Source organism: Anas acuta, chromosome 1 (assembly GCF_963932015.1).
Source record: "Anas acuta chromosome 1, bAnaAcu1.1, whole genome shotgun sequence".
NCBI lineage: Eukaryota > Metazoa > Chordata > Aves > Anseriformes > Anatidae > Anas > Anas acuta.
Window position 1 is genome coordinate 109,844,833 of NC_088979.1, and position 27,177 is coordinate 109,872,009.

At 37.6% G+C, this 27,177-nt stretch overlaps 1 protein-coding gene across 2 annotated transcripts in view; it reads right to left on the minus strand.

Annotated features, from left to right (window-relative positions):
• The window catches only part of CRYBG3 (crystallin beta-gamma domain containing 3), a 93,379-nt gene that overhangs the window by 28,835 nt on the left and 37,367 nt on the right, over positions 1-27,177 (minus strand). For both annotated transcript variants that reach the window (XM_068692523.1, XM_068692534.1), the window contains exons 4-12: positions 19,424-24,383; positions 18,410-18,457; positions 17,963-18,078; positions 16,727-16,874; positions 9,880-10,016; positions 8,420-8,534; positions 6,839-6,874; positions 5,820-5,953; positions 3,909-4,035 (exon numbers count right to left, since the gene is read on the minus strand). In XM_068692523.1, coding sequence (XP_068548624.1) covers positions 3,909-4,035; positions 5,820-5,953; positions 6,839-6,874; positions 8,420-8,534; positions 9,880-10,016; positions 16,727-16,874; positions 17,963-18,078; positions 18,410-18,457; positions 19,424-24,383 — 5,821 coding nt within the window. The remainder of the gene's footprint in view (positions 1-3,908; positions 4,036-5,819; positions 5,954-6,838; positions 6,875-8,419; positions 8,535-9,879; positions 10,017-16,726; positions 16,875-17,962; positions 18,079-18,409; positions 18,458-19,423; positions 24,384-27,177) is intronic.

The following is a 27,177-nucleotide window of genomic DNA, read 5'->3' on the forward strand; positions in this document are numbered from 1 at the left end:
ATTTATTTAAGAAGCTCCAAGTACTTCAGGTATACACTAGAAATTAAAGTATCATTTTTGGTAAAATCATCAACTGCAATTTCAGGCTACATTTTAGAAAAAAAGAAAAATACTAGTGCAGTTGTAGTGACAATAGAAAATGGCTAACTTAACAGTCCTAAAGCAAGAATCTTATATGAGTTCCTGAAAAGCTATTTAGATCAAACATGTGCATAATTTCTTTACATTTAAAATGTTGATAATATGTCCACAAGTCTAATCAAAACCACATTTCAAATACAGTCATCTTTTTTTCCTCCCTAAGTTTTCACAGAAGTTTCTCACATAGTAAGCAATATGAGAATACTTTAAAATGAACGTCCAAGACAAGGCCAACCGCTTTAGACCTGAAAACATCATGACAAACACAGGCATACCCCAAATTCACAGATTCTCTCATGTGACCCTGGAAAAAACAGCAAATGCAAGTGGTTCCCCATATCACCATGCAGTACAAACTGCTGCCCTCCCTCAGGAACATGCCCTGCATTTGACTCCAGCGTTCCAACGTAGCTGCTGATAGCAGAGCTGGCAGCATACTGGAAAATACAACTCTACACGAGCTTCCTATCTCTTCTTTCAAAACACTACCAAATCTCTACATGACAGCTTGTTCCAGGTTGCTACAGAAATATTTGAGACAGACCCAAACTGAAATATCTTAGAGCATATCTACATGCATGTGCATCTTTACCAGTGGGTAGGGAGGGGTGAAATCCACAATCCCTCTTTTGTGTGCAATGAAGAAACCTTTCTGATTAGTCAGGAGATTAAACTCACGTCTCAGCTCCACTGCCCTAGCTGGTACGAGTGGAGGCTTGGATTAATACACAGAAATATGGCTTGGATATTCCTGGTGCTAATAAGCTCTCAGGGAACCTGTCATGCTGACTGTCGTGGCACAGAAACACTTGAAGAGCTTTGCATAGCCACATTTAACAGAGCCGGTACTGACACAGGCTAATGAGGCACGCCATACCCAGCCTGGCTGTACACAGCCATTTACGTGCTCCTGCACCATGCTCCCTGCTCTGGGAGCATAGCACAGAGACCTGTGCCCTGACTCTGCCTGCAGCTGACTCAGGTACACAGGGCTCATTAGCTGGGGCTCCGGGCCGTGTGAACTGGGTTAAATTGTTTTCAGGCCTGGGCTAGCCTTAAAGCCAACACAGTCCAGGTCATCTGGTGTGATGCCTGAGGGAAACTGTCTAGCTGGATGGGCTCCTGCATGAGATGACACTGGTGAGTACCTGTGGAAAGTAGTCAGTCCCCAGTCCCGCTCCCTGTTGTAAGACCATGAATAACGCAACACAGCTACACGTCACAAATTCCTTCATCTTCTGCAGACATTCTTGAATTCATCTGACTAAAACAGAATTTCCAGGAAAAAATAATAAATATCTGGTATGTGGGAACAACCCTGCTGAGTCTGAGACCACTGTAGGCTTCGCCACACTCCTCTTCACAGCACTGCTGAAATAGAGAGATGAACTTGTATGCTCCTTGTGCAGCAAGGGGCCTGAGGCACAAACAGCTGTTTTTGCATTTTTGCCCAAGTCCCCTCTAAAAAAAGAGTTTGGTAGTAAAATGTGTTTACAATCCTGACCCTAAATAGCATTCACAAAGTCACAAAGGGAACATATGGCATGCCTGAACACTGACCTATGTTTGAAAGTGGAGGTCAATCTGTTGGTCGAGCAGAATAAAATGGCACTGCCATCAGTTGTTTTATTGGTTCCAAATGCAAACTACCTTATTTTTTTTTTAAAGTTATGCTACAATCTGAGGAAAAGCATTACTTATACTTCTACTATCAATACTTACATATTGATATAAATGTACATGACTATTTAAATGATATATGTTGTTACATGAATGTGATTGATACATGTTTTCAAAATGTTAGGGGCTTCAGCAACCTGACTTTTAGGCTTTTGTCAAATTAAATCAAAGAATCACTGAATATCCTGAGTTGGAAGGGACCCACAAGGATCATTGAGTCCAATTCCTGGCTCCACACAGGACCACCTAAAAATCAAACGGCATCTGAGAGCATTGTCCAAATGCTTCTTGAACTCTATAGCAGGCTCGGTGCTGTGACGACTGCCCTGGGGAGCCTGTCCCAGTGCCCAACCACCCTCTTGGTGAAGAACCTTTTCCTAACATCCAGCCTGATCCTCCCCTCTCACAGCTTCATGCCATTCTGTATCACTGTCCCCAGAGAGCAGAGCTCAGCACCTGCCCCTCCGCTCCCCTCGTGAGGGAGCTGCAGGCCGCCATGAGGCCTCCCCTCAGCCTGCTCTGCTCTGAGCTGAACAAACCAAGGGACCTCAGCTGCTCCTCAGGTGTCTTCCCCTCTAGGTCCTTTACGATTTTTGCAGCCCTCCTTTGGACACTCTCAAATAGTTTTATGTCCCTTGTATACTGTGGCACCAAAAATGCACACAGTACTCGAGGTGAGGCTGCATCAGCACAGAACAGAGTGGGACAATCCCTTCCCTTGACTGGCTAGCAGTGCCATGCCTGATGCACCCCTTTTGGCTGCCAGGGCATGCTGTTGGCTCAAGTTCAACTTGTAGAATCCAGCACTTACTCTTGTTGAGCTTCCTAAGACTGGCATATTCATTGGTGTACAGAATTGTATATACATGCATATACATAGAAGCTCATTCCTACAAAGCATGTGCACAATTTTAAACTCATGTCATTTGCTGAACAGAAGTTTTAGAAAGATCATTTTAAGTTACTCAAGTATGCTATGTATAGCTTGAAAATTAAGAAAGAAAAAGATTAGTCAGTAATTGGATTATTCCTATTCAAAACAAAGAGAAGAAAATTCTTGCCAAACCTGAAAATAAATTATTTAGAAGGGAATATATTTCTTCAATTCATTGCATTCTCCCCTCTTTATACCCCCACTCCTCCCCTCCCAAAAAAAACAACCAACCAAAAAAAAAATAAATAGATAAAAAAAATCCAAAGTGACTGTTGCATTAGTTCGCTCTAGGTGCCTATCTTCAACTTCCACAAAGCTCCTGGCTCAGGAATATCACATCACATCTGGAAGACTGGGTAACATCAGAGTAAGCAATTTAATTCTCAAAAGGAGCCACTCTTTGCAGCTGCATTCAAAGAGCAGGAATACTCACAAAGCTCCTTTTATTATCAATCAAACAAACAAACAAAAGACATACAAAAAAACAACCAACAACCCAACAACAAAAAAGACAAAAGACAAAACCAACCAACCAAATCAACCCCCCACTAAATGAAATAGTAAGGAAATTCTAATCCCATGTTTCTATATCACTGGAAAGTCTAACATTACTTCCAGTGCTGGACTCTGATATAGTTTTTATTATTTCATCGTTGTCCCCACTAAACACATTTTAGTAGAATGGATTTTTTCCACTTGATTATTCTTGTTGCCAAAATTTTCTGGCACAAAAATCACAGAGACAGAGGGTAATGTTTAAAGGCTCACAACAGCTGCTATGTTGAAAAACTATTTTATATTTTAATAAGGAACTACACTGTACACTTACCAATGTTAAACTTAAAATAAAAAATCTATTCTAGAGATTTGAACAGCTTAAAGTGCAGAAGTGAGGTACTTTGAAAATCTGGCAGGGGAACAAGGAATTCTGCATGATACATTATTTCATGAACTTTAGAAAAGCTATTCAAAACCTGCTTCCACTTTACAACATATACAGTCCAGTCTAAATTTCAGCAAGTAAGAAAATGAGAGTGAATTTGGACGACAGATGGAATGACCAAACACACGACACCTCTACCATAAAGGAAGAATAACCTTCTTTATGTATAGAGCTGTGAATCATTTGTATGAAATTCATAAAAGTACTTACAGCCTGAAGAAACCGGAAAGACAGGAGGACGCTGTCAGTTCCCCCCCATGAGTGCCTGTCTTCATAATCTCCTTCCTCTAGCAAATACTGACGGCCTTTGTAGCGTTCCTTATCATAAGCAACCCATCTACAGTAACCACACAACAAAATAAAGAGAAATAACTAAAAGGAAAACAACTCCACACATGATTTTTCATAACAAATAAAAGGGGAAATGAACATCCTAAGAACAGTAAGATGAGTATCACAGACTCCGCTAACAAACAAAGCAAGATTTGTTGGAAATCACAACACACAACCAAGCGCTCTTTGTGGATCAAAATTCTGCCATGTGATTGTTTCTCCAACAACAGTTTATTTGTGTAATGCTACTTGATGTATCTCTCCTCAGTCAGCCATATTCTTAATACCAATATTCAGTACTAAATAGAGGCTAACACATCTAGCAGCCAAAACACTGTAAGGCACCAATTGCCAATGATACAACCCAGCAGAAAATCTCTTCCATGTCTTCATGAATGAAAAGATCCTACCCTTGCTGGAGTTTGTGATAATATTCAGGAATTTCAGCAGAGGAAGGTTTCACCCACTTATACTGTTTCCTGCTCTAGTCTACAAATAGACAAATGAATTGAATATATACAATATATTGTATATAGAACATATTTAAATACTAAGGGAATAAAACTCTTAAAATTATTTTGAACAAAACAGATAATCAATTAAAATAAGGTGTTTCTGTATCATTTTTGAAAATGGAACTTAATTTGAAAAAGTGTCTCTCCCCCCCAATTTCTTTCTTGAAAGCATTTATTTCACTAGAACTCCCTTGCAAGTATTTAGAACTGCTATACAAATTCTGTTGGCATTGAAATTTGGCAGGCAATGATAGCTTTACTTTTAGTACCATTTGGTTTACATTAATTCATCTGTTTAAGTTACCACAGTATTAAAAATAAAAGACACCACAACAGACAGAAGGATGATTTTTAAGAATTTGAGGTTTCCCAGATAGCTAATATGTAGTGTATTTATTTGAATAGATTATTTGTTTATTCATAATTAAGTTTATTTTTAATTTAGTGCTTGTAAGATTCTGATGACAGCCTGTATATTCTCGAGTCTTTATATTGAAGTATTGAAACCCTCTAAGAAAAAAATTAAAGCTTCTGAAAACTATCTCATTGCTAAGCTCTTTGGCAGAAGCAACCATCCTGTATGCTTTCAAACCATCTTAAATTTTTGGGTCTTGGGAGAGGTTGAAAGAACGATCTGTGGATTAGTAGTTCTCTAGAATAGCTGGAGCTGAGCCTACCTCTTGAGAAGTTCACCTACGCGTATGGTTCTGTTACACAGCTTTTTTTGTGTGTGTGAGAAGGAGGGAGGGACAGACAAAGTGACACAGAGTCAATCCCAGGCCTCAAAGGAGTGCATTCTTATTTTTAGATAACATGCAACAGGTGGCAAAGTAAAGCCATTAAGACAGTAAGACAGTTTATAGATTTCAGAGGTATTAAAATGTCAAACTGAAGACTGTCCACACCTATTGAAGGTCATTTACGTAAATCAAATAGAGATTATTGGAAGCATAAATCAATCTAAATTACAGCTCTGTGTGAAAGCTGTCATTAAGGAACAAAGTGGCCCAGTTTACTGGCATCTAAATGGTCAACGCTGACGTCACACCCCTCACACATTTAGCTTTACCTTCCAGTATTTTCTTAGATAGGTAAGCCACAAAGAGAGGTAATTTTTTTCAAGGCTTATAACTGACAAGAGAAATGTGTATTTCTTTCTTCTCAAAATATTTTACCAAGAGAAATTCTAATCATGCCTTAGTTGGCACTTCCTAACACTTAGTTACAATTTTCTATTTTAAAGTACACAAATACAAATGTGAAATACACTTACACTCCACCAATGATGCGCATTGATCCAATTTCCTTGAAATCCTCTTTGTTATCAAACAGAGCCAGGACAGAAGTGATATTTTCTGAAAGCTCTTTAGACCATCCTCCAAAGTGTGTTTTCTCATATATTATCATCTAGAAAACATGATTTCAAACAATGCCTTGAACACGTCCTGAATTATAGTTTGAATGTAACTGCACTCTGCAGCTATATGACTATGATTTATCCTGTAATACGGTGCCTAGGCAGTGGATAACAGCTTGCAGCAAATCCTAACTCTGTCACAGCTAGATGTGCTGAGCTAACCCTTAAAACTAGTCGAGAGTTTCAGAGTCAACAAGAGCCAACATCTCTGCACTTTGCTGAAGTAATTTCAGTGACTGCAGATAACATACACACCCAAGTGACTTCTTCATCTGCCAAACCACACAGATCAGTTATCAACAGTATTAATATTTATTAACATTATTTATTACAAACATTTCCAAGTGTTGCATGTATTTGCATAATTAAAAATTACCTATACTATTAGCATTTTTTGGAGAAACAGAAAAAGGAGGAATGAGGAACAATAATGCTAGATTAGCTTTCTGCTCCTCCAATCACAGAAGCTTTGTGGTTGTACTCATGACCTGTGGTACTGAGCTCAGGTATAGGAAGGAAGGATTCTAATCTCCCCCATATTTTTTTTTTATTTAAACGTGGTACATTAAATGGGAAGATCCCTCCTGACCCACTTCCATTACAGGGATGAATGTGTCAGTCAGAGAAAAACATTTTACACTGCAAAAGCTTTACAATTTTCCTACAGCAAATTCACATTCTCTTAATATGTTAAAAACAAACTACTACTACTACTTTCAAATTTCAGGAAGCATTAGTAAGAAAGCAGACTTGACAGTATTAGTGAATTTTCCTTCAGCAGCAAACATCACATATGCAATAAAAAGAAAACAGCCTTGAAAAGGGTTTTGTATTTCCAGTGCTCCAGTTTTATTTTCAGCATCCTCAGTGCTTACCTTGACATTCATAGGCATTTGTACCTTTAGTCCACCCTAAAAAAAAAGATGGAAAATAGTATTTATATAAAATCTGAAATTATGGTTTGATATGCATTTCACATTACTATCAGATCATGAAGTCTTTGCAATTATATTCACGATACTCAGTGTTAGCCAAATCAAGCATTAGCTTAAACGCTCTGATAATTCATGAAGGCCAGGGTTGCTATCAACCTGATCTACAAACAAAATCAGTGCATTGACAACCCTGCAGGGGTGCAAGCAATGTTAAAATATTCCTTTGTTGTCTATTAGCGCTCAAAAGCAAATATTTACCATGTTTTTTGTGTTTTTTTTTTTTTTTTAACTAATTTGCATTGAAAAATTTTTTGAATTAACTTTTAAAGCTGTGTTGTATGTATTTTGAGTTACTTAAGCATCAGTGATGAAACACTAAGAAACTATAAACATGAGAAGACAAAAACTATAGCCTGAAACATTCATGTCTGTGGTTAAAGAGCAAATTCAAAAAATGTACTTCCAGTGGAAATGTTAGTGAATGATATTTGGCAGGAGAATAAGACACCTACCTCCCAAGCTGTTAGGTGGGAGCTCCCAAGCTGTTATGTTTTATTGACTTGAGGATTTTAAATTCTCCTTCTGTAGACTTGCTATGTATACAGTCAAATGATGTGTTATATCCTGCCATATCTTTTTCACAATTAAACCTATGTGATGTCTATCAAAATCAAAATTAGCTGCCCCTCTCAAGATTTGTATGCAATGTGAGGTCACAGGAAGACCACTGGGTATTTTTAATAGTAAAATCCTCTCCTCTCTTCCACCCCCAGCAGTGTCTGCACTATTAAAAAAAGACAATGAACAACTTCTAAGGCTGTTTTAATTAACGAATTGGTGCTGGTTGCAATACAACTACAAATCTTTCAGTTCTATCTGGTTTGATCTCCACAGCAGCAGTTTCCCAGGAACATGTCCTGCTGTTGCACTGGCTAAGCGTTCTTATTGGAGCTGGTGCAGAAGCTCAGCAAGCCCTGGAACAAGTTACTACTGTGCCATTCCAACACTAGCAATGTACCATGGCATGAGAAGACTGTTAAACATGTAAGGATTAAACCTGAAAGGATGTCAGAACTGAAGTCACATGTCAGGGGCGACCTTATTGCTCTCTACAGGTACCTTTTAAGGAGGCTGTAGTGAGTTGGGGGTTGGTTTGTTCTCCCACGTGCCTGGTGACAGGACAAGGGGGAATGGGCTACAGTTGTGCCAGGGGAGTTTTAGGCTGGATGTTAGGAACAACTTCTGTACCAAAAGGGTTGTTAGACATTGGAATGGGCTGCCCAGGGAAGTGGTGGAGTCACCACCCCTGGAGGTCTTTAAAAGACGTTTAGATGTAGACGTTAGTGATATGGTTTAGTGGGGACTGTTAGTGTTAGGTCAGAGGTTGGACTCGATGATCTTGAGGTCTCTTCCAACCTAGGCAATTCTGTGATTCTGTGATTCTGTCAATCGAAACGACCAAGGGTTCACAACAACCAAAAGGCAAGCACATGACTTATTACGGAGCTGTGAAGTCCTCACCATTTTTAAGGGACGCAGAGATTTCACATCTGCTGAAGGAATTTCAGATGGTTCATTGCATTCTTCCAAAATCTTCATCTCTCCTTTGTAATTAAAGTCTGAATAACCAAGCCATCTATAACAATTGGGATAAAGGACTTATTAATCTAATTAGATACATTACAAATGTAACAATCTTAAAATTATTTTTCTTTTTCTGATTATTAGCAGTAGACAATGTGTTTTAGATACTGTCAGCAGAACAAAAACAAGCTATTTAAACACACCAGCACTATCAATGCTAAGAAGATCTCAGATTCTTTCACTCAGTCCCAGGCAAACATAAAAGAGCAGAAAGTTACCAACTTGCTTACTTGCTTTAAGAAGCCAGTTTGTTACACTGTGAGTATACTGAACCAATACTAAAGCACCAGTATTAAGGATGAGACACGTGAAATTTTACCTAGGACTGCCACCTTTGGAATCGAAAGGTTTCTAACATCAATCCTACTTATTTTTTTTTCAGTGGAAGTTATTAAAGTATGATTGTTTATCATAAACACACTCCTTTGGAAAGCCAGATACTTTAATTTTAATGTGAAAATCAAAAATGTTGACACTCCTTCAGACTGCCTTAAATAAAAAAGAATACTGAACATAAAGGTTGGATGCAGAGTTAGTAAACAAAATAAGGAATGGAGGAAGAGACATTGAGCTGTATGGACAATTACTTAAAACTACACACAGATGCTACAAGCAGTTAATAGTCAGTCAGAGTTCTGTCAAAACTATGACAAGATTCTGTTTTTAATTCCTTCATCACCTCAAGCTTCACAGACATATTGCAAGATTGTGGGAAGGAAAGCTTGGCTCGCACGGAAAGGCAAACTCAGACTCTTGTAACAGAACAGCTAATGTCATTCTGCAAAGAAGAGGCACAGAATTTCCAAACTTCAGGAAATGCGAAGTATTGGACATTTACCCAGAAAACAAGACTATTCTGCTCAAAACAGGAAATGCTGGACTACCAAAGGAGCCTATATCATATTACATCATCTCGCTGCAAAAACTCAGAATATAGCCATAAATTGAAGAATGCTTGCATGACGTAATATTCATCTTCTGGTATTCAGCCACACTGTTATAGTTATAACAGGGTGGGTGGCTAGGGAGACGGCATCTATTCTCCAGTGAACTTAAAGCTAATTATAGCTGAGCTGCTCTTTCTATTTATAAAGCTACTCAAAGATGGAATTATAGAAGACCTCTGCCAGCAACTAGAAGAAAAAAAATCCTTCAAAACTTCGCTTCCACTGCTAGAAGCTTGCTTAGCACAATGCTGAAGCGTAGAGCTAGGAATATCTAGTGTATGTTAACTGATATATAGCAAAAACCTAGAATATCATTCCTATCATTGACTTTCAGCTCATGATGATTTTCTACCTGCTGGCAAACTGCTATAAAACAGGTTCAGTACTCACACTCCTGATTTGACACTTATATATGGGTTTTTTTCAACATCCAGTTCTTCTAAATTGGCAACTGCGCTTTGTATGCAGATAGGAAGTCCCCCTGTGCCAGATCCCAGGCAGAACTCGATCTCTGGAACACTGCAGTCCTGCAGAAACAAACCAAATGCTAAGGATTATCCATGTTCGGAAAGTCTGCCCCACTGGGGGGATGGGGAAAAAGGACAAGTCATCTTTCCTTCTTTTTTCCCGGTTTTCTTACCCTTCTAACCTAAATCTGTTTTTTTTTTATGAAGGAAGGTTTTTGTTTTTAAATGCAAATTGTGATTTTTATAAAAGCTAAGTAAATTTCCATCTCCTAGTAACTTTTTTTTTTTTTTAAAAAAGTACATTTATGCCTAGGCCGCTTTCTAAAAGCTGTTTAAATACTATTCAGGTAAAGGTTCTGACAGTATTTACTGATAGACAAACCATGCATATCATACTGTAGATTATTTATTTATTTTTAAGACATTGCTTCCATAAGACACATGTAGATAAATATTATGCATGTATTACTAACATTTTCTGGAACTATCCTCTTCTTCCCCTCCAGCCCCCCTGGTGCTAATTAGGTTCTGTTATGCATCTGACTATGCTTTCAAGACATGTGAGTTCAATTTTCTGTCACATTAAATAACTTTACAGTGTCTTAGACAAAGAAAGAAAAAGAACAGTACTGTAAACCATTTGTAAAGAAGACACTTTAGCAATTTTTCTGTTACTACAAAGCAACAAACTCCATTACAATCTTGAAGGTATATGTCTATGCCAGAGAACAACTTGTTGAACACATGACCTGATCTAGAATTTGCGGACTTTTTAGTTGAACCAGATTAATTTAATAACATTTATATAAAATACATTGTCAAAACCTTTTTTTTTCTCTCCCCAGCACTCAAACACATTATGAATCAATAAGGATCTCCTGTAAGGTCCTGATTCAGCAGTGTCTTACAGAATTGTCTTCCTGTTACAGTGAAAGGTGGCTCACACACTTACAGAGTTTGCTAACTATAGCTGAAAACCTTCAGTACTCAGTGGTAACTTCATAGTACACTTCCCCTTCCAACCCATGGGTCCATTTGCATTATGCCGGTGATCCTGAATAACATAAAAGACCCCAGAAATCCTAAATGTAGCTGGATGAAGATGCCCCTTAAACATGTGCTGAAAAAGAAGAACGAGAAGCTGACCCCAAGGTTCCTTCAACAGAAGTATTGGTTACTGGATTTGTTCAGGAACCAGCCAGGGTCACAACAAAACATTGACCCCACACACCCTGTGGCTTCTCAGAAACCCAGAAGACAAACTACATAGAGCTTGCAGAGAAACCCAGCCTGAGGGCACAAAAGCTCTTAATGTTTCAGCCCCTCATCTCGTGACAATGCCAACACGCTCTCCCTTTACACCTGGTTTTGAGTGGAGCTTTCAAATGAAGAAGCATCACAACTAGAAAAACAGCTCTGCTTGGTCAAAGTTCTTTCAGGAGTTATTTAACTGTCATCAATAATTGTGGCAATTCTAATAGGTGCACTTCTGTATATTACTTCACTTTCCTCACGAGACCTAAGTACCACAATATTCTGTTTTGGCAACTCTTTCTCTAGCACAATTGTGTTTCCTCTGTATTGTACCTTGCAAACAATGCATACTATTTGTTTTCAGAAAAACAAAAAACAAGAAAAAGGCCACCACCCTTTAATACCAGAATTTTTATATTCAGATGAATAAAAGCAGAAAGACTAGGGATAAAAACCTTTCTAATACAATGCTACTATATAGCAAGGAACATTATTTCCTCAAGTTCTAAAGGTATTGCAAAACAAGATTAAAAGAAGTTTTATTGTAGCTTTATAGTCTCCTATAATACCTGACATATATGTCTGAAATCTGTGAATCCAACAGTAAAATTTGATAAGCAAGATCAGAAGTTGCACCTATAAGAATTCCACAGGTAATGATGCTAGACTCTAATGGTTTCAGATAAATTCTGAAACCAAGTACCTACAAGACTAAACAAGCAGCAAAATAAAGTATCTTTGCCTGAGGGCTCAGACAGACTAGGAGCCAGTATGTTTGATTTTCATTTGGTAGGAGGTATTTTTTTTCCATTTGAAGTTTGGAAAGAACCAGTTTGTATTCTCTTTTCAAGTTTTGCTTTCCTCCTTGAAGTTCAAGGCAGGCTCCACCTCAACAGGTGAAGAATGTAGCAGTTCTCCAAAGCCTAGGTGAATCACAAGCATTCAGAATAAAATCTCTCCCAGTTACTACCACCTCTCTTCAGCCAGATTTTGACAGCCATAAACAAACTCTACTCATTGCAATGGTATTTTTGTGTGTACTAGATTAAGTCTACAAGGTCCTGTCATAAAATAATAAACTGAGGTCCTCATCAAAAGCAGTACCTACTTTTAAAGTTAATAACATCTTCAAGCAAGAAGTACCTTATATTTTCTAAGCATATTAAAAAAAATCATAAATACACATTTTGACTTAAATAGGTCAAGTTGCATACATTAAGACTATATATAATAATTCACAGATTGCAAAAAAAAAAAGAATTATCTTGCTGTATAAATGAACACTGTATTTGCAGATGTACACTCAAGTAGAATAACATTGATTTCTATAGCTTAAGCATGTAAACCTTAGCTTAGTAAATATTTGCCCTAGCATGTTCAGATTTGCCTAAATGTATTTAATTGGCATCATTACTTTCAGAAGCTTTTTTAACTTTTCTAATGAAGCCACTATCTTTAAAAACAAAATGAAAACCACACAAATATGACAGCATTCAAGTCAAGAACCAGATCCTTCAGCCCCAAACCCTTTCATTTGCAAGGCGTCAAGATTTTAGAGTAAGATAGCCACATGCAAAACTACTATCACAGTGTTTCTGGACAGATCCTAAACTGGAAAGTTTCCTTCCTATTCCCCCTGCCCTGCCACCCACTTCACAAGCAGTCAAAACTCATGCCACATTCATTACGCTACTGACACATCAGGTGAAAACAAAAGAAAAAGCACTGCAAACAGATTAAGTCTCCTCTGGGTCTTCATTACCAATGATACTACACAGCTAGTAAACGCTTGGGTTGGTCACGGCCTATGGGCACTTAACTCTGTGGCACTCTCCTCCCACCTCCACCAAGTCATCCTGGAGCACTCATGCTTCCCTCATGGTCTTCTAGGAGAAGAGATGAGGACGCAGCAAAGACAACACTGTCTTCTACAGTCTGCAATGTGTTTAGAAAACATGGGGACTACTCAAGCCAGTTTGCTGAGAACAGACATTTCCAAAACTGTATCATGCCTCTTAGCAGAAAGGGTCAGGCTTCCTCTGAAGAAAGTTACAAAGCACCCTCAAGACCTTAGCATTAAATATTACTCTTGGTGGCATCTTTGGCATTTTTCTAGTCTGTCCAAGAGCCCTACCGTAAGCAAGAGACCCAGAGCCTTCAACCAATTCAAAGTGGTCTTGGCTATTTACCCTTATTCTGGATCCAGGGTTATAGCACCAGCAGGGCTAAGCACTTTTAGTGCTGTTCTTCTCCTTGGAGCTGTATACTTCGGTGACTGAAGTGATCAAAATAGCCTGATTAAATGATGGTAGCCTTTTATGTCAACAACAGGACAAAGCATGACTAAAGCCTGGCTTCCCAAGCAAAACGTAAAGACTATGAGAGAAAAGAGGAGTCTATAGAAAAACAAGCCTAATTAGTTCTGGTGCTCTTAAACAATTGCTTTTTAATTCAGTCTAGACACGCATCTTACTGTTGATACACAGTTTGTCCTTAGGACACATCAGCTTCTGCAGCATTTTTTAAATTCTTATTCTGTCAGTACTACAGCCTTTTTTTATCCATTCAAAATCCTTTCTTCCAGTTCTGCCTTGTGCCTCTCTTGCTATCACACATCATCGCAAAACCAAATAACAAAACTTAACATGGCTGCAAGTAAAACAAAATACTAAGGAAATTAATGCCTATACCACCACCAACGCTTCAGGATACCTTGTGGCATTTGATTATGTAGTCACTGCTTGAATTAATATTTTCTTTTCATCCAGCAAACCACACAAACAGAACACAGCCTTCAAGTAATATTGAGCATTGGGTGAGCATTCCAATTACAAAAAGTTTTGCTTAAGGTAACTGCACAAGGAATCCAGTTATTCCCCATCTTGCAGATAGAGATTAAAAACTGCTGTTTCAGACCTCTTGTCATCCTGTAAAACAGTGGTTTATAGGATTACTCCAGAATGAAAACATCAGTACTTTTTTTCAGCTCTTGTTTTTGGGAAAGCAACTGTTAGCATACTCTTAGGGCCTCCAGAAACAAAGAGAAAAAGCCCCTCAATTCCACAGGATTTACAGCAGACCTTGGAACTGACTTGGCTCAGTGGATTGCAGGAGCCACAACAAACCTGTGTTTGCAGGTAGATTTCAATATCTTAGACCCATATTTACTTGTCTTAGTGGAATTAAAACTTCTCATTATTTCAAATAGATCTTCATTTCACTAGTCCCATGTTCTGTTCAAATAGGTCTTCATTTCACTAGTCCCATGTTCTGTTCCTTTGGGATCTTCTCCTTCTCCCCTCCCCAGCCAAGTTACTTCAGTTAAATACACATGAATTCATCAAATCCATATCCACAGTGAGTAGAGCCACAGGTTAGCTACAAAGTTAACAGAATCTGTTTTCTTCTGGATGCTTGAAGCCAAATCAGAGCAAGAAGCTACTGTCAGATTGTTTCTGAGCACACTAACATCTGCCAGTAAAAAATAAAAATATTAAACACACCTCCTAGAGCTTCTTTAGTAAACATCTGTTTTTCTCTTCTTTGTAAGCCATTTTCTTTCCAAATACTTAGCCAATGTTTGTATCTGCTAATTCAAGGCATCTGAACAGCCCCTAGACAACCACCATCAAAAGCCACTAGAAGAATCAGTCAACAAGCCAGATAAACTGGACACACAGCCAGGATGACCAAACTAGGCAGTAGACAAGCCACTGGACTTCTCAGGCTATGAAAGAGAGAATGGCAGTAAAACATACTGCTGATCATACACACAAGCTGCCTAGAAGAGAAATAGCTATTTGTCAATTAAAAAAAAAAGCCTATATTTTCACAAAAAAAAAAAAAGTAAATTAAAAAGGCTGAACTGTGGTAAATTACCTTCTAAAATTAGTTTCACAGCAGCTGACACAAAACTTAGAAAAGGGAATTTCACAAATCAAGATGTAGAGGACAAAACCCTGCTTAGCAAGCTCTATACCCCCACTAGCTGCACACAACACTAGGGACTAATTGCAAAAGTCCACCCATATTTACTGGAGATTTAAGTTACATGAGAAATAGTGTTGATTATTAAAATAGGCTATTACTGTAAGGAAGGCTTTCCATCTGTGTGGTGGTTTTACTGTGTATGGGCTGCTGCAAGGAAAGTTAACATCCCAGCCAGACCCAGTACACTGTGTTCCACACAAATGAACCACATATGGGAAGAAGAACAATATTAAATTTACTTAGTTCTATTACAAATATTTTTTATCAAGCATGATGGAACTAACAACAGTGTCTTTTATGTCCAAGGGTTTTCTTAGATACACAAAATACACTGAGCTTCCCTGAGCTTCAGACCATAGTTCTGCATGTTATTAGTGGATTTCTTTAATTATTTATCCATTTTCCATATTATCAATATCCCATACTGGTCAAATGTTTTTAGCATTTATTTGAGCTAAATAAATTAGAAGAACTGTTCATGCCCTCAACTAGCCTCTTCTGAATTTATTTATTTTGAAGTCTTTAAGAAAATGAAAAAGTATTTCTAACTGCTGTGATGACATTATATCTCTGTACCGATTACAAAAAGGTCATCAGTTTTAAAATGACTTGTATACCAGTAGAGTACAAAAATCCAGCACTTTTTCTGAAACACTTTCACATTGTGATACAAATGATAATTCACTCACAATAAAGGGCCGTTGCACTGTGAATAACGGGAATGTTATGCTAAACACAAAGAGCACTAATTCTTAAATCACAAGATCTGGTAAATATATTCCTCATTCACTAAGTAATAATGGACACATTATATTTAGTTTTAGGCATTTGATTCCTATCTTTTAAACAAAATGCCTTTTAAACTTCTGGCTGTATGTAGAGCCAGATGCTGTAGGTGTACCACTGGGCCACGTGGAACCCCAGGAGTCAACACAAAGCTGTGGAAGCAGCAACAGTAAATTTTGAAGGCTATGCTGTACAAGTGGGATTGTAATGTCTGGGATTGTTACATGATTGTTTCCTGTCTGGACGCCTACCTGGGTAACCTGCTCTAGTGAACCTCCTTTGTCAGGGGGGGTGGACCCAATGATCTCTTGAGGTCCCTTCCAACCCCTACAGTTCTGTGTGATTCTGTAATCCCAGCTACTAACACCCAAAATAGAAACCATACTAATACAGTAGGAATTTTAAGCTTAATATAAGCATTTCTTAATAAAATATGAACTAATTCCATTTAATTTCAATTAACTGGATTGGTAAACATCTAACCATCACTGTATCAGATAAAGGTGGTGGCAAAGAAAGATAAGCTATGTTTGCTTGTTATCTTCAGGAAGAAAAGGAAATTTAGCACAAAAACTAATAGCAAAGAGTAAACAGTCACTTTTATCTTGAAGGTAAGAATTTGATTCACAACAAATTGGAACTAAACACAGCATACACACATTGTCCATTGTTAGTGATACGCCACTGTTGCCAACAGAAATTTACCATATATGTGATAATATCATTAACAATGTCTATACCTTTGTTACATGTTTGATTGAACCCACTGTGAGGTTTCTTCGACGGTGTTTTACACCTGGAAGATCCCAAAGGTGATCCAGTATAGTCTCTCCTTCTTCTAGTACATGTTTCCGACCCTGGAACTTTGGTTTCTCATAGAAAATCCAACTGTAATAACAAAATCATGGACTGAGTTGTTGCTATTACGTAAGACTATGCTCATACAGCAGATTTGCTGAAAAGCTTATCAATAATCTCTTCCGATCATGCTAGTTATCACCAATTTCTTACATACTCTTTCATTATTCACATATGAATGTGATACATATGTGACTTGTGCTTTAAAAATAAAGTATACATTTCTTTTCCCCAGGAGGTAGAGTAACATAACTTAAAATATTAAATTTATAAAAATATAACTCAGTAACTATGCAAATAAAAAGACATTTTACTAGAACAAACATACTAACTGACATATCAAAACATGCTCTGTTTAAGTACATACTAAGTAAGGCATAAAACATACACATACTAATGATGACATTCAATGTTTCCTTAGGATGTGAAAGAAATGCATACAAAACAAAAAATGTATGCCTCAAGTCTGCCTGTTACATACATTGTTACTATGGCCAAGAATCAGAAACACACACTGTAAATGCCACCAAGTAAATTCCAATGCAACAACTGACATGGTAACAGCCCCAGGTTGCCAAGGCAAACCTATTACTTCATTTTGAGCTATACCTTTACAAGTGGATTGAGAAACACTTAAAGGTACTTGTATATCCTCCTGCATACATAATCCTCTAAATGCTACCTTACAAACTGCAGTGGAGATTGCATGCTTTATGTTGTTTTTGTAACACCTGTTGTATAATAAAATTGAATTGGAAAAAAAGCCAATAAAACAAACAAACAAAATAAAAACATTTTCTTTGGCACACACATACTTCTTGTGATGATTATTGCTTTACTGTCTCAGCACTGCAGGCAAGAAGTCTAAACTTACATGCTGTTCTATTAGGAACTTTCTGTTTGAAGTTAATTCCCAGGAGAAACATTATTTTTGCACTGCAGCATTTGAAGCCATGTTTTATGCTTTTTTCATTGGTATCAGTCTAATTATACAAGAAAGAAAAAGACAGTCTTGCAGATCAGATATGTGTCATAAATTAAAGAAATGTAAACACAAGGAAAAACACACATACAGTCTTTTGAAAAGATTCTGTTTAAATATGACCTGGATTCCTTACCATCCTCTAATTATCCTAAGTAATGCTCCAATGGGAAAGATCCAGGATGTGGTATCCAGCACATCAGAATGAACTTCTTGTTTACTTTTGTCACCATGAATGTCATAAATAATAATCTGAAACAAGACAACACATACGAATGAAGGCCCATTTCAATATACAGCACAGTTAATTTTTGCTTGGAATAAAACCTACTTCATTTTGCGCCCACTAAACTGATATCCTACACATTTTCTTGTTATATGAAGCACTGTATGGAGGACAAGGAAATACAGTAAGATTACTAGTGACAGGAGTTTTGTAATACAATCTCATTATAAGCAAATGTAAGCATATGTTACATTAAAATACAGAAAGCTAACATCAGATGCTTTCCATTAAATAAAATGGTATAATAAATTATTCCATGTGTCATATTGATCTGTGTGATGCACAAATTCTTCTTACCTTTCCTGGTCTTGGATTGTATTTGAGACCTGCTCTGTCAATTAGGTTCTGAAATTAAAAGGACATGGAAAAAAACTATTAATATCCACAACAGTGGCACAATGCATGGAAAGCTTATTCTAGGCCCACTGTTCCAACAAATGTATATAAGTGTGATTAGCAGAAACATCTACGATTTTTCTCACTGTTATTCAGAGTTGGTGTAACTAGCTTAACAGAATCAAACAGTCAGCAGAAAGCAGCAAATGCTAGAGAGGAAGAACTATTACAGAATTTTCACTTATGGAAATGTATTACTCTTTCCCAGCAAGCAGAAAGTTGTATGTTTTCACAGTGGTAAAAACAAACCAAACCTCCATAAAAGAATGAAACATTCCCAACATCATGAAAAGACATGCTTCTTCAGTTGCACGTTTGGTCTACGCAGCCTTTTTGATTTCTTAATATCAGAAGAAATGTTTCCATACCCTCACCTGCCATTGCTTTAAATAAACTAAAAAACAAATGCCAACCTCCAGAAGCAGGTATATTACTCGTTAACTGAGCTACAATTTACAGAAGACCATGTGATGAAAGAATCTAACAACCCAGTAAGCAGGTAATTATATTTTTTGAAAAACACAGCTCTACTAATCACAAAATGTGGAAGAAATGAAATAACAGCATTCATAAAAAGGGCAGTTCTGTGATTTTCAGATTGAAATATCCTTAACATGGTCAAGTCTGTTCTGTTATTACACAAACTTGCCATTATGCATATTTTCCCGTTATATTTTCTGTTCACACCTTGTCTTTTACAATTAGAGGCTACTTTGATCTGTGTGAACCAAGAATACCATGTTTTTTCAATGATTCTATCAGAAGACTTTTTTTTTTTTCTTTTTTTTTGAGTCTCTGATCTTAAACAGCCTAATTAACCTTAAAAAATGAGGGGCTGAAGGAGGAAGAAGCAAGACATAAATTTTGAATCTGGCCTAATCACTTTGTTTATTAATATCTGACACGACATCTTACCGCTGACAATTCTCCCAGTTTTGGCATGGTGTGATCTTGGGACCAGTGAATCTTTGGCTGCAACATATCCTGAAGAATGCTTCCAAATCTGGTTCCCTTCTCAGAGTAGTAATTGGTGGCAGATTTCAAATACTGGTAATACACACTTGTAGGAGCATGCTTTAGAGCAGCATCAGCTTTCTGTAAAACTGGCTTACAATATGTTTGTCTAGGAGAAGCCTCTTCTTCAACCAGTTCTGGTTGCTCCTTAGAGTCAAGTTGTTCTTTTGAAAGAAACGGTGATCGTTCAAGAAATGGATATATATTTTGGTCATTTGACTGAAGGGTTGTTTTTAAATTCCCTGTCCACTCACTGGAAAGACTTTGCTCTTCTCTCTCAACATCAAGTACATTTCCTTCATATGATGATTGTTCCTCATCCTCATCCTCCATTCCCTCCTCCTCCTCTTTACTGAACTGAGAGGTAAACTGTAAGCGCTCAGAAACTGACTGGAGAAGGGATAGCACAGAAGCGTGGTCAGTGTTGTCTTTAGACATTCCACTAGGATGGCCTTCTGGTGACATGTCTGTGGACAGCAGGTCTTCTTGGGGGCTGTCATCTTCATATATGGGAGACAAAGAGAAAGGGTATATTCTATAGCGCTTAGCCTCTACACTCAGAAATGACTCTGAGCTACAGCTCTCTGTTGCTTCTTTCAACTTGTTCTCCTTTCCATAAAGATAGGCTGGCTCATGTTTATTCTTTGCTCTTTCACATGCTAGATGATCTGTACTATCCAAAGGCAGATCAGAAGAAAGAGAGCTAGTTTCCAAATCTTCAGTTGAGACAGACTTGTTCTCAGTTTGAAGGGCACCTTCATAAATGATAGTAAAAGAACTGTTTTCCCACTGCTCAATTAGTGGAGAAGAGCCTGAAAGACCCACCAATTCCTTCATGCCTTTGCTGCAGTCCAGACCATTTTCTTCAAGCTGATCATTTCTCTGCATATCTTGATCCTTCACTTGTACCTCTTTCAGATTCTCATTGTTTTGGGCAAAGACTGTCTTGAAGCAGTGTTTCCCTTCACTGTGCTCTCCAGTAACAGGCAATTCAGATGCAACAAACTGTGTCTGTAATCCAATATTAAACAGTGTTGTCTCACTTGCTCCTTCTGCTTGTTCCTCTTTATTCTCCACTACCTTTGAAACTTCTAAGGTTGCTTTTACTTGTGCAAATACTCCTGCAGCCTCTCTTCCGCTGTGCTCATCTGTATTGTCCTCTGCACTACTTTCCAGAGAACCCTGAGGACTTCTTTTGTTTTTGGATTCACTCTGCATGCTGCTACTTGCTTCATCAGGCATAAAAGATAACAAATTAATATCTACAGTTGGCTGCACTGCATACTCTGGCACATCTGTATTACTGCATGAATCTTTTAACTGCAATGGCAGAAGCATCTCCTCAGTCACAGCAGCATCTCTAGTCATTAAATGTAAAGACACATCAGATTTTCTACTAGTAGCTGATAACCTAGCGTTACCACACATCTCTGCTGCAGCCAGATGTTCATACACCTTTTTATCATGTTCCTCTTTTGCTAGTATCATTGGGCCTGATTCTGGCTGTGCTGAACTACCAGTAGGTAGAAATCCATTTGTTTGACATGTGAATGCATTATTCAGTATCTTTTCACCTCTTTGGGGCCAATCTGCGCTATTTTCCATACTATTTGGAACCACGGGAAGATCTGAGCAATCTGCCTTTTCACTGTTTGTACTTACATTCTGAGTTTCCCCCGTAGCTGTTGGTTCTTTGATTATGTCCTGTGTTCTGGCAGATAAATTACTATCCAGGTTTAAAATCTTTGGAGTTTCAGCCTCAGTTTTAGGCTTAACCTTTTCAGAATGCCTTTTACTATCACTGCATTGCCCCTGACTGGATATTAGCTTTTGTTTGGCTGAGTTAATAACTTCATCAATTATTTCTTTTGCTTTTAATGTTAGTGCACTATGTAGGTCAATTTTATCAGGGATGTAAGATGGTGTCTTTTCATCTTGATTATTTGTATCGTATGTTTCATTTCCCATTAGTGAATAGGAGCCTCTCTTGTTGAAATGTTTCAATGAATGCAGAGCTGACTGGATTTCTTCTTCTTCCAGCTGCATGGTTCCAGTTTTCTGATCATTCAGAATATCTGTATTTATTAAACTATCCTTGCTCCCACAAACGTGGCAGACACCAACAGCTTGTTTTGCTATTATTTCCTCTATAGCCAAGTGTAAAACTGAGTCCACTATTTCCTCAGCTTTCTTAAACAAAAGAGCAGCATCTTGGAATTTAGTGTATTGTCCTCCCTCCCCGTAAGTATCTTTCCATACTTTCTCAAAACAGAGCTCATTTGACTCTCTAGGTGCAACAGCTGTTTGGTCATCTGTTTCAGAAAGGGATTCTGAGATACTAGAAGCCTGGTTACAAAGATTCACCTTCTCCACAGTGTTTCTGCACACCTTCTCAGTATGCACTGAATCAGATGCCGTTTCCAAAGTTTTCAAAGGACATATGGCTGATGGCACTGTCTCTACCAAGACGCAGCTGTCAGCCTGCTGTGCAGAGGATACTTCCTCTGCTCCATCACCAGCTTTGAGAAGAGAGGAATTACTGTTCTCCTGAGCAACGCCCAATGTTTCCAAGGCAGAAATAGAAAGGTTTGAGGCTTCTTTGGATCCCCGAGTAGGTGAAGTGGGCTTGGGGATGCAAAAATCCCATGTATCTACTTCAGCATCAAAATGGTGGAGCACAGCTGGGGTAAACTCAGGTTCCAGAGAAACAACTGGGCATGAAGCCCTTGGGTCTTCTGAGCAAAGTGGTGTCTCGGTCATTCTGTCCTCAGGGATTATTCTTCTAGATTCTGCACCCAGAAGAACACAGCCCTCCTGTTCAGTAGCAGCAGAGCATCTAGCAATCTGGCCATTTTCAGAATTAGTGGAAGGAGAATGGATTTCTCCTTGGTTGTCAGATGAAGAATAAAAAGTTGTGGATGATATCCTATGCTTATCACTGTTTTCATTCCTGGAAGAATTACTAATATGCCTATCTTCAGGACTAGGTGAAGATGCAGAAATGATGTCTACATCAACATCTTTTTCAGCAATGACAGGGGAGTGGTTGGTCAGAGGTCTTCCTCCACTTCTCAAGGCAGAATGAGAATCCTCCAGATTTTTTTCTTGTGATTTACAAATAGGAGAGGGAAGTTCAGAAATGTAACCCTTAGATTCAGAAGGTACAACAGTCATCTCATTCATACCAGCCCCATTGATTTTAGAAGCAGCAGGAATAGGATTGTCTGTCCTGTCAGTGTTGACTAAAGGGCAAGGTGCAGGCTTTCCTGTGTTGTCTTCTGCAAGTATAACTATTGCTTTTGCAGGAATGTCTTGCACATTTTTAAGGGAAGCAGTACCGAGGTCATGGACAGGAGCTGAATTTTCTGAGAGGCTCGTATCTACAGGCTCAAAGGATTTGCTCTTTTCACATTCGTGATCAGAATGAGAAACAGTGTCTCTCACATCGTTTAAACCGACTCCTCTTTTCACTATAGTTTTATTTTCAGACTTACAACTAGGATGAAGAGGAGCTGAGGAACAGTCTCCAGTTTCAGAAGAAGACTCAAAAGTAACAGAGAGAGGTGCTGTCATCTCATCAAAGGTAGATTTCCCATTTTCAAACCCATGTATGCATGGCAATACATCAGCAAAATTTTCTACTGCGATCTCAGATGAAACCTTCATTTTTTCTAGGCAAGGTAAAGCAGGCTGTTGTGTGGCAGTATCCTCAGAATTTTCCGCAAGGATTAATTGGCATTCATTTAGTACCTGCATTGGTTTTCCTAACTTTTTCAGTTCTTGATTACTAGTCCCCTGGTCCATGACTATATCTTCATCACTTTTAACAGTTAACACTGAAGCAGTCAGATTATCTGTGACTATGCACTTTTCTCCTCTGGACTCCATGCTAAGTGAAGTGGGTATTTGTTCGTGAAAAGGTAAAGGAATAGTAGCAAGAAAGCTCTGGGGATTTTGTTCTCTTTCTGCAGCTGCCATAATTTTCTGTGGATTGCTTTTTCTTGGATCATTATCTTTATTTGCACTATCTGTATGCTGATCTGCTGGCTGCTGAAATGTAGTGGAACTGGAATGAAGCTCCTGGACATCTGACGTTAGCTCTGAGTGGTTATTCATTTGATGATTACAGCAATGTTCTCCCTTCTTTGCTTGTAGTTCTTCATTAGCTGTCTTATTTGATTTGGGTGACTGTAAACAATCATCTTGTATTTTTTTTGTGGACTCCTTATCAGATTCTTTACTACAATTAATTTCTTTATCACAATTAGACGTGACATTTTTGTCCATCTGAAACAGAGCTTCTGCTTCTCCCAGCAGTTCATCTTCTTTTCCAATGAACTTTTCCACAGAACCCATTTTAAGTGAACTGGTAATTTGAGAAGTGGAATTTGTTAGGATCTCACTGTCTTTACTAGATGACAATAATGAATCTAGTGAATAAGCTCTCTTAACTTTTGTTGCTTCTAAAGCTGGTGTATGTTTTAAGTCTACTTCATCAGACGGTTCAGTAGGTGAAGCTGAGGCATTTGGAGTTACTTCATGTCTGTTGCTACGCAAGCAACACTGAGTTTTACCAGACTTTTTCAAGTCAATTTTAACGTTAGAAGAATCTACAATGACATCATCTTTATGATCTTTATCCTCATCTTCTCCATTTTCTTTCATTAAGTGTCCTGATTTTGGAGAGACAGTTGTTTGGATTTCTCCATTTTCTTTCACCATTAAAGCATTTCCGTTCTCAGTACTCTCTTCTCCGTTTTCAGCTGTTTCTGATTGATTCTTCATTAGTTGCCTTATCCTTGCAGAACCTCGATACGTAGCATAAGTGACGGCGGGTGCTTGTGGTTTCTGTTGTGTCTTCCTGTAACAAGAAGCATCATTATCAGCATAAGACAGAATATGTAAATAGCTAGTGTGATAACAATAGAGATTAACACAAACTGTAGATGATGTAATATTACTATTTTCCTCTAAAGACTAACATAAAACTGTAGACTGCATGCAACACTATTTTCCTCCTTTTTTGGTCTTCCTAAACATGGATTTCTGTGACAAACAATACATGTACTGTCTTTTACTGAAAAAAGCCAACAAACTATAAGCAAGAACTAGATATCGCTATAAACAGCTTCCATCATTTGCTTTCTACTGGACAATGGCATTATTATTTAAGAAAAGCCACTGCAAGTCAACATTTGCAATGACATAAATAAGCATACTTCTGTGAAGATGTTATATCCTACTAACACAGGAATATACTTTAATACTGAAAAAATACTGTACTAATACTCATTAAAATATTGAATTGAAAATTGATTTTTTTACCTAGGCTTTCAATACAGTGGTACAGAACAAGACCAGGGCAAGCAAAATACATGGAGAAAAGGAAGTATACAACAGTGAATGCTTTCTGGACCACAGGGCAGTAAGAAAAGAGAATGAAGGCAGATCAGGTAAAAATGAAGACTCCATAAATACTTGAAGAAGTATCAGTATGAGATGCCTAGAAATCTGACAAGGAATTGGTAGACCCAGTCATTCATCTTACATTTAATAACAATTACTCCTCTCCCCTCCCCCCCCAAAAAAAAAACACAAAACAAAACACCAAAACAAACACACCACCACCAAAAAACCCTACTGTAATGCAAAAAAAAAAAAAAAATCACCATGGAAAAACTGTGACCCTGATCTTTCACTGTTCTTTCTGATATTGTAAGTATAAATTCAGAAATTCAGAGCCTGTTAATTTTAATTTTCTTAAGAAGCTTCTAAATAGCTCTGAAGAAAGTTTTTCTTCTTTCTTAAAATTAATGGACATAATAAATGTTTACCTTCCTTTCTAATGCTTCTCTCCTTCCTCCCGTTTTTGTTGTTTAAAGAATTCCTGCAAAAATAGGGCAGTGATGGTATGTATGTGCACACACCAGCTCTTCACCTTTGAGCAAAGAAGACCCTCACAGACTGTTCTTAAATTCTATTTTGCTTTAGCTCCCACCTAAACTAAGAACAAAACATTTCAAACACTTATTCAGTCTGACCCTACATCTACAAACATGCTGGCTGGAAGTGGCAGTTCACCTACCTAGAAGAGTCTCTTGAAAAACAGTTAGCTAAGATTTTCGTTTCTAATATGAAATAGCCAAAAAGTATCTCAATAGCACGTTCAAAAGTTCTTTGTAGCTTACCATTAGTTCATTTTTATTGAGAAATTATTGTAGCTAGAGAGTTGAAGACAAGTAATTTAAGCATGATACAGTATGTGAATTCACTATGGAAAAGTGAACTACAAAATAAATAATTTTGTTTATTTGAGTATCATTGAGCAACCATAACTTCAAATATTGTCTGCATGGATCCTGAGTACGTATTCTCTTTATAGGTACAGAAAAATATAAAAAAGAAGTGGATTTACCAATATAAAATATAATCTCTTCTGTCGAGTGTTTAGACACCCAGATTATTATTTCCATAATGCTTTTACTTTGAAGGGTGAACTTAGTATTATTTTAAATCACTGGCAAACTCCCTCCTTGTGCATTATTTGCACATGCAAAGAGTACAAGTAAACTAAAAGCAAAATTATTCATATTCATAAACATTAAAATAGGTTATAAACACTCATTTATTAAGTGCTAGGTTTACTTGTGCTAATGCCACAATACCTGTATATGGGAATTTAGACATGGTGACAACTGGAAAATGAAATTTCTATTGTGGATTAAATATACTGTAATCCCCAACGAAGGCTACAACAGAATCTCAATATAGGGTTTACAGGAAAGTCATATATAAACACCATGTCTCACAAGCATTTGCAGAGCTAGATGCGTTTAGTCTTCTACACCACTAGTCTGGTTTCCAGAGATTCCAGCAGTGGTAGCTGCTAAACATCACACACACCATTTAAGTTGCTATTTTCAGCAATCTCATCTCTTAAAGCAAGCATACATATTTCTGCTTGGAAGAAAACAAAATGCATTTGGAAAAAGGGTAGTAGAGAAAAAACAAAAGATGAGGGTTTTCTTCCATTTTGTTTTCTTTGTATGTATATAAAGAAAAACAGTAAGTTATACTGTTTTCCACGTCCTTATAGAAAACTTTCTTCTATATTAGAAAAATACTTTTCAAAGCTCCAGATATCCTAAAATCTTAGGGGAAGGAATTGTTGCTTTCTATAGTACACTATATTCATACACCATCAAAACAGATATAGCCATAAAAAAACAAGGTTGAAGGAAGTAAGACCTGATCATGTTCTCACTCAGAGTTAACCTTACTGGGTATCTTCTCCCATTTCAGTTAAGTTGCAATGGAGTCAAAATGCTTTAAATAACCACTATTAAAATAAAAAATATCTATATAAAAATCTAACCATTGCTTCTCCCATACTTTGGTCAACCTCAAATATAAAAAGTCAGTCCACAACAGTCCAGAATCCAGATAAAATGTCTTTGAAGGAAACAAACAGAACATAGGCTTGCACCAATTCTCCAAACAAGTTTTATGAATTCTTGAAAAGGAAAACCATAATGATACATATTTAAAGTGAGCTTGTTAAATGGTATTGCAATGTACTGAACACTCATTTCCACAACAAACACAGCATTATTTTGAATAAACTGCTCAATGACAATGAATTTTTACTGAGTGTC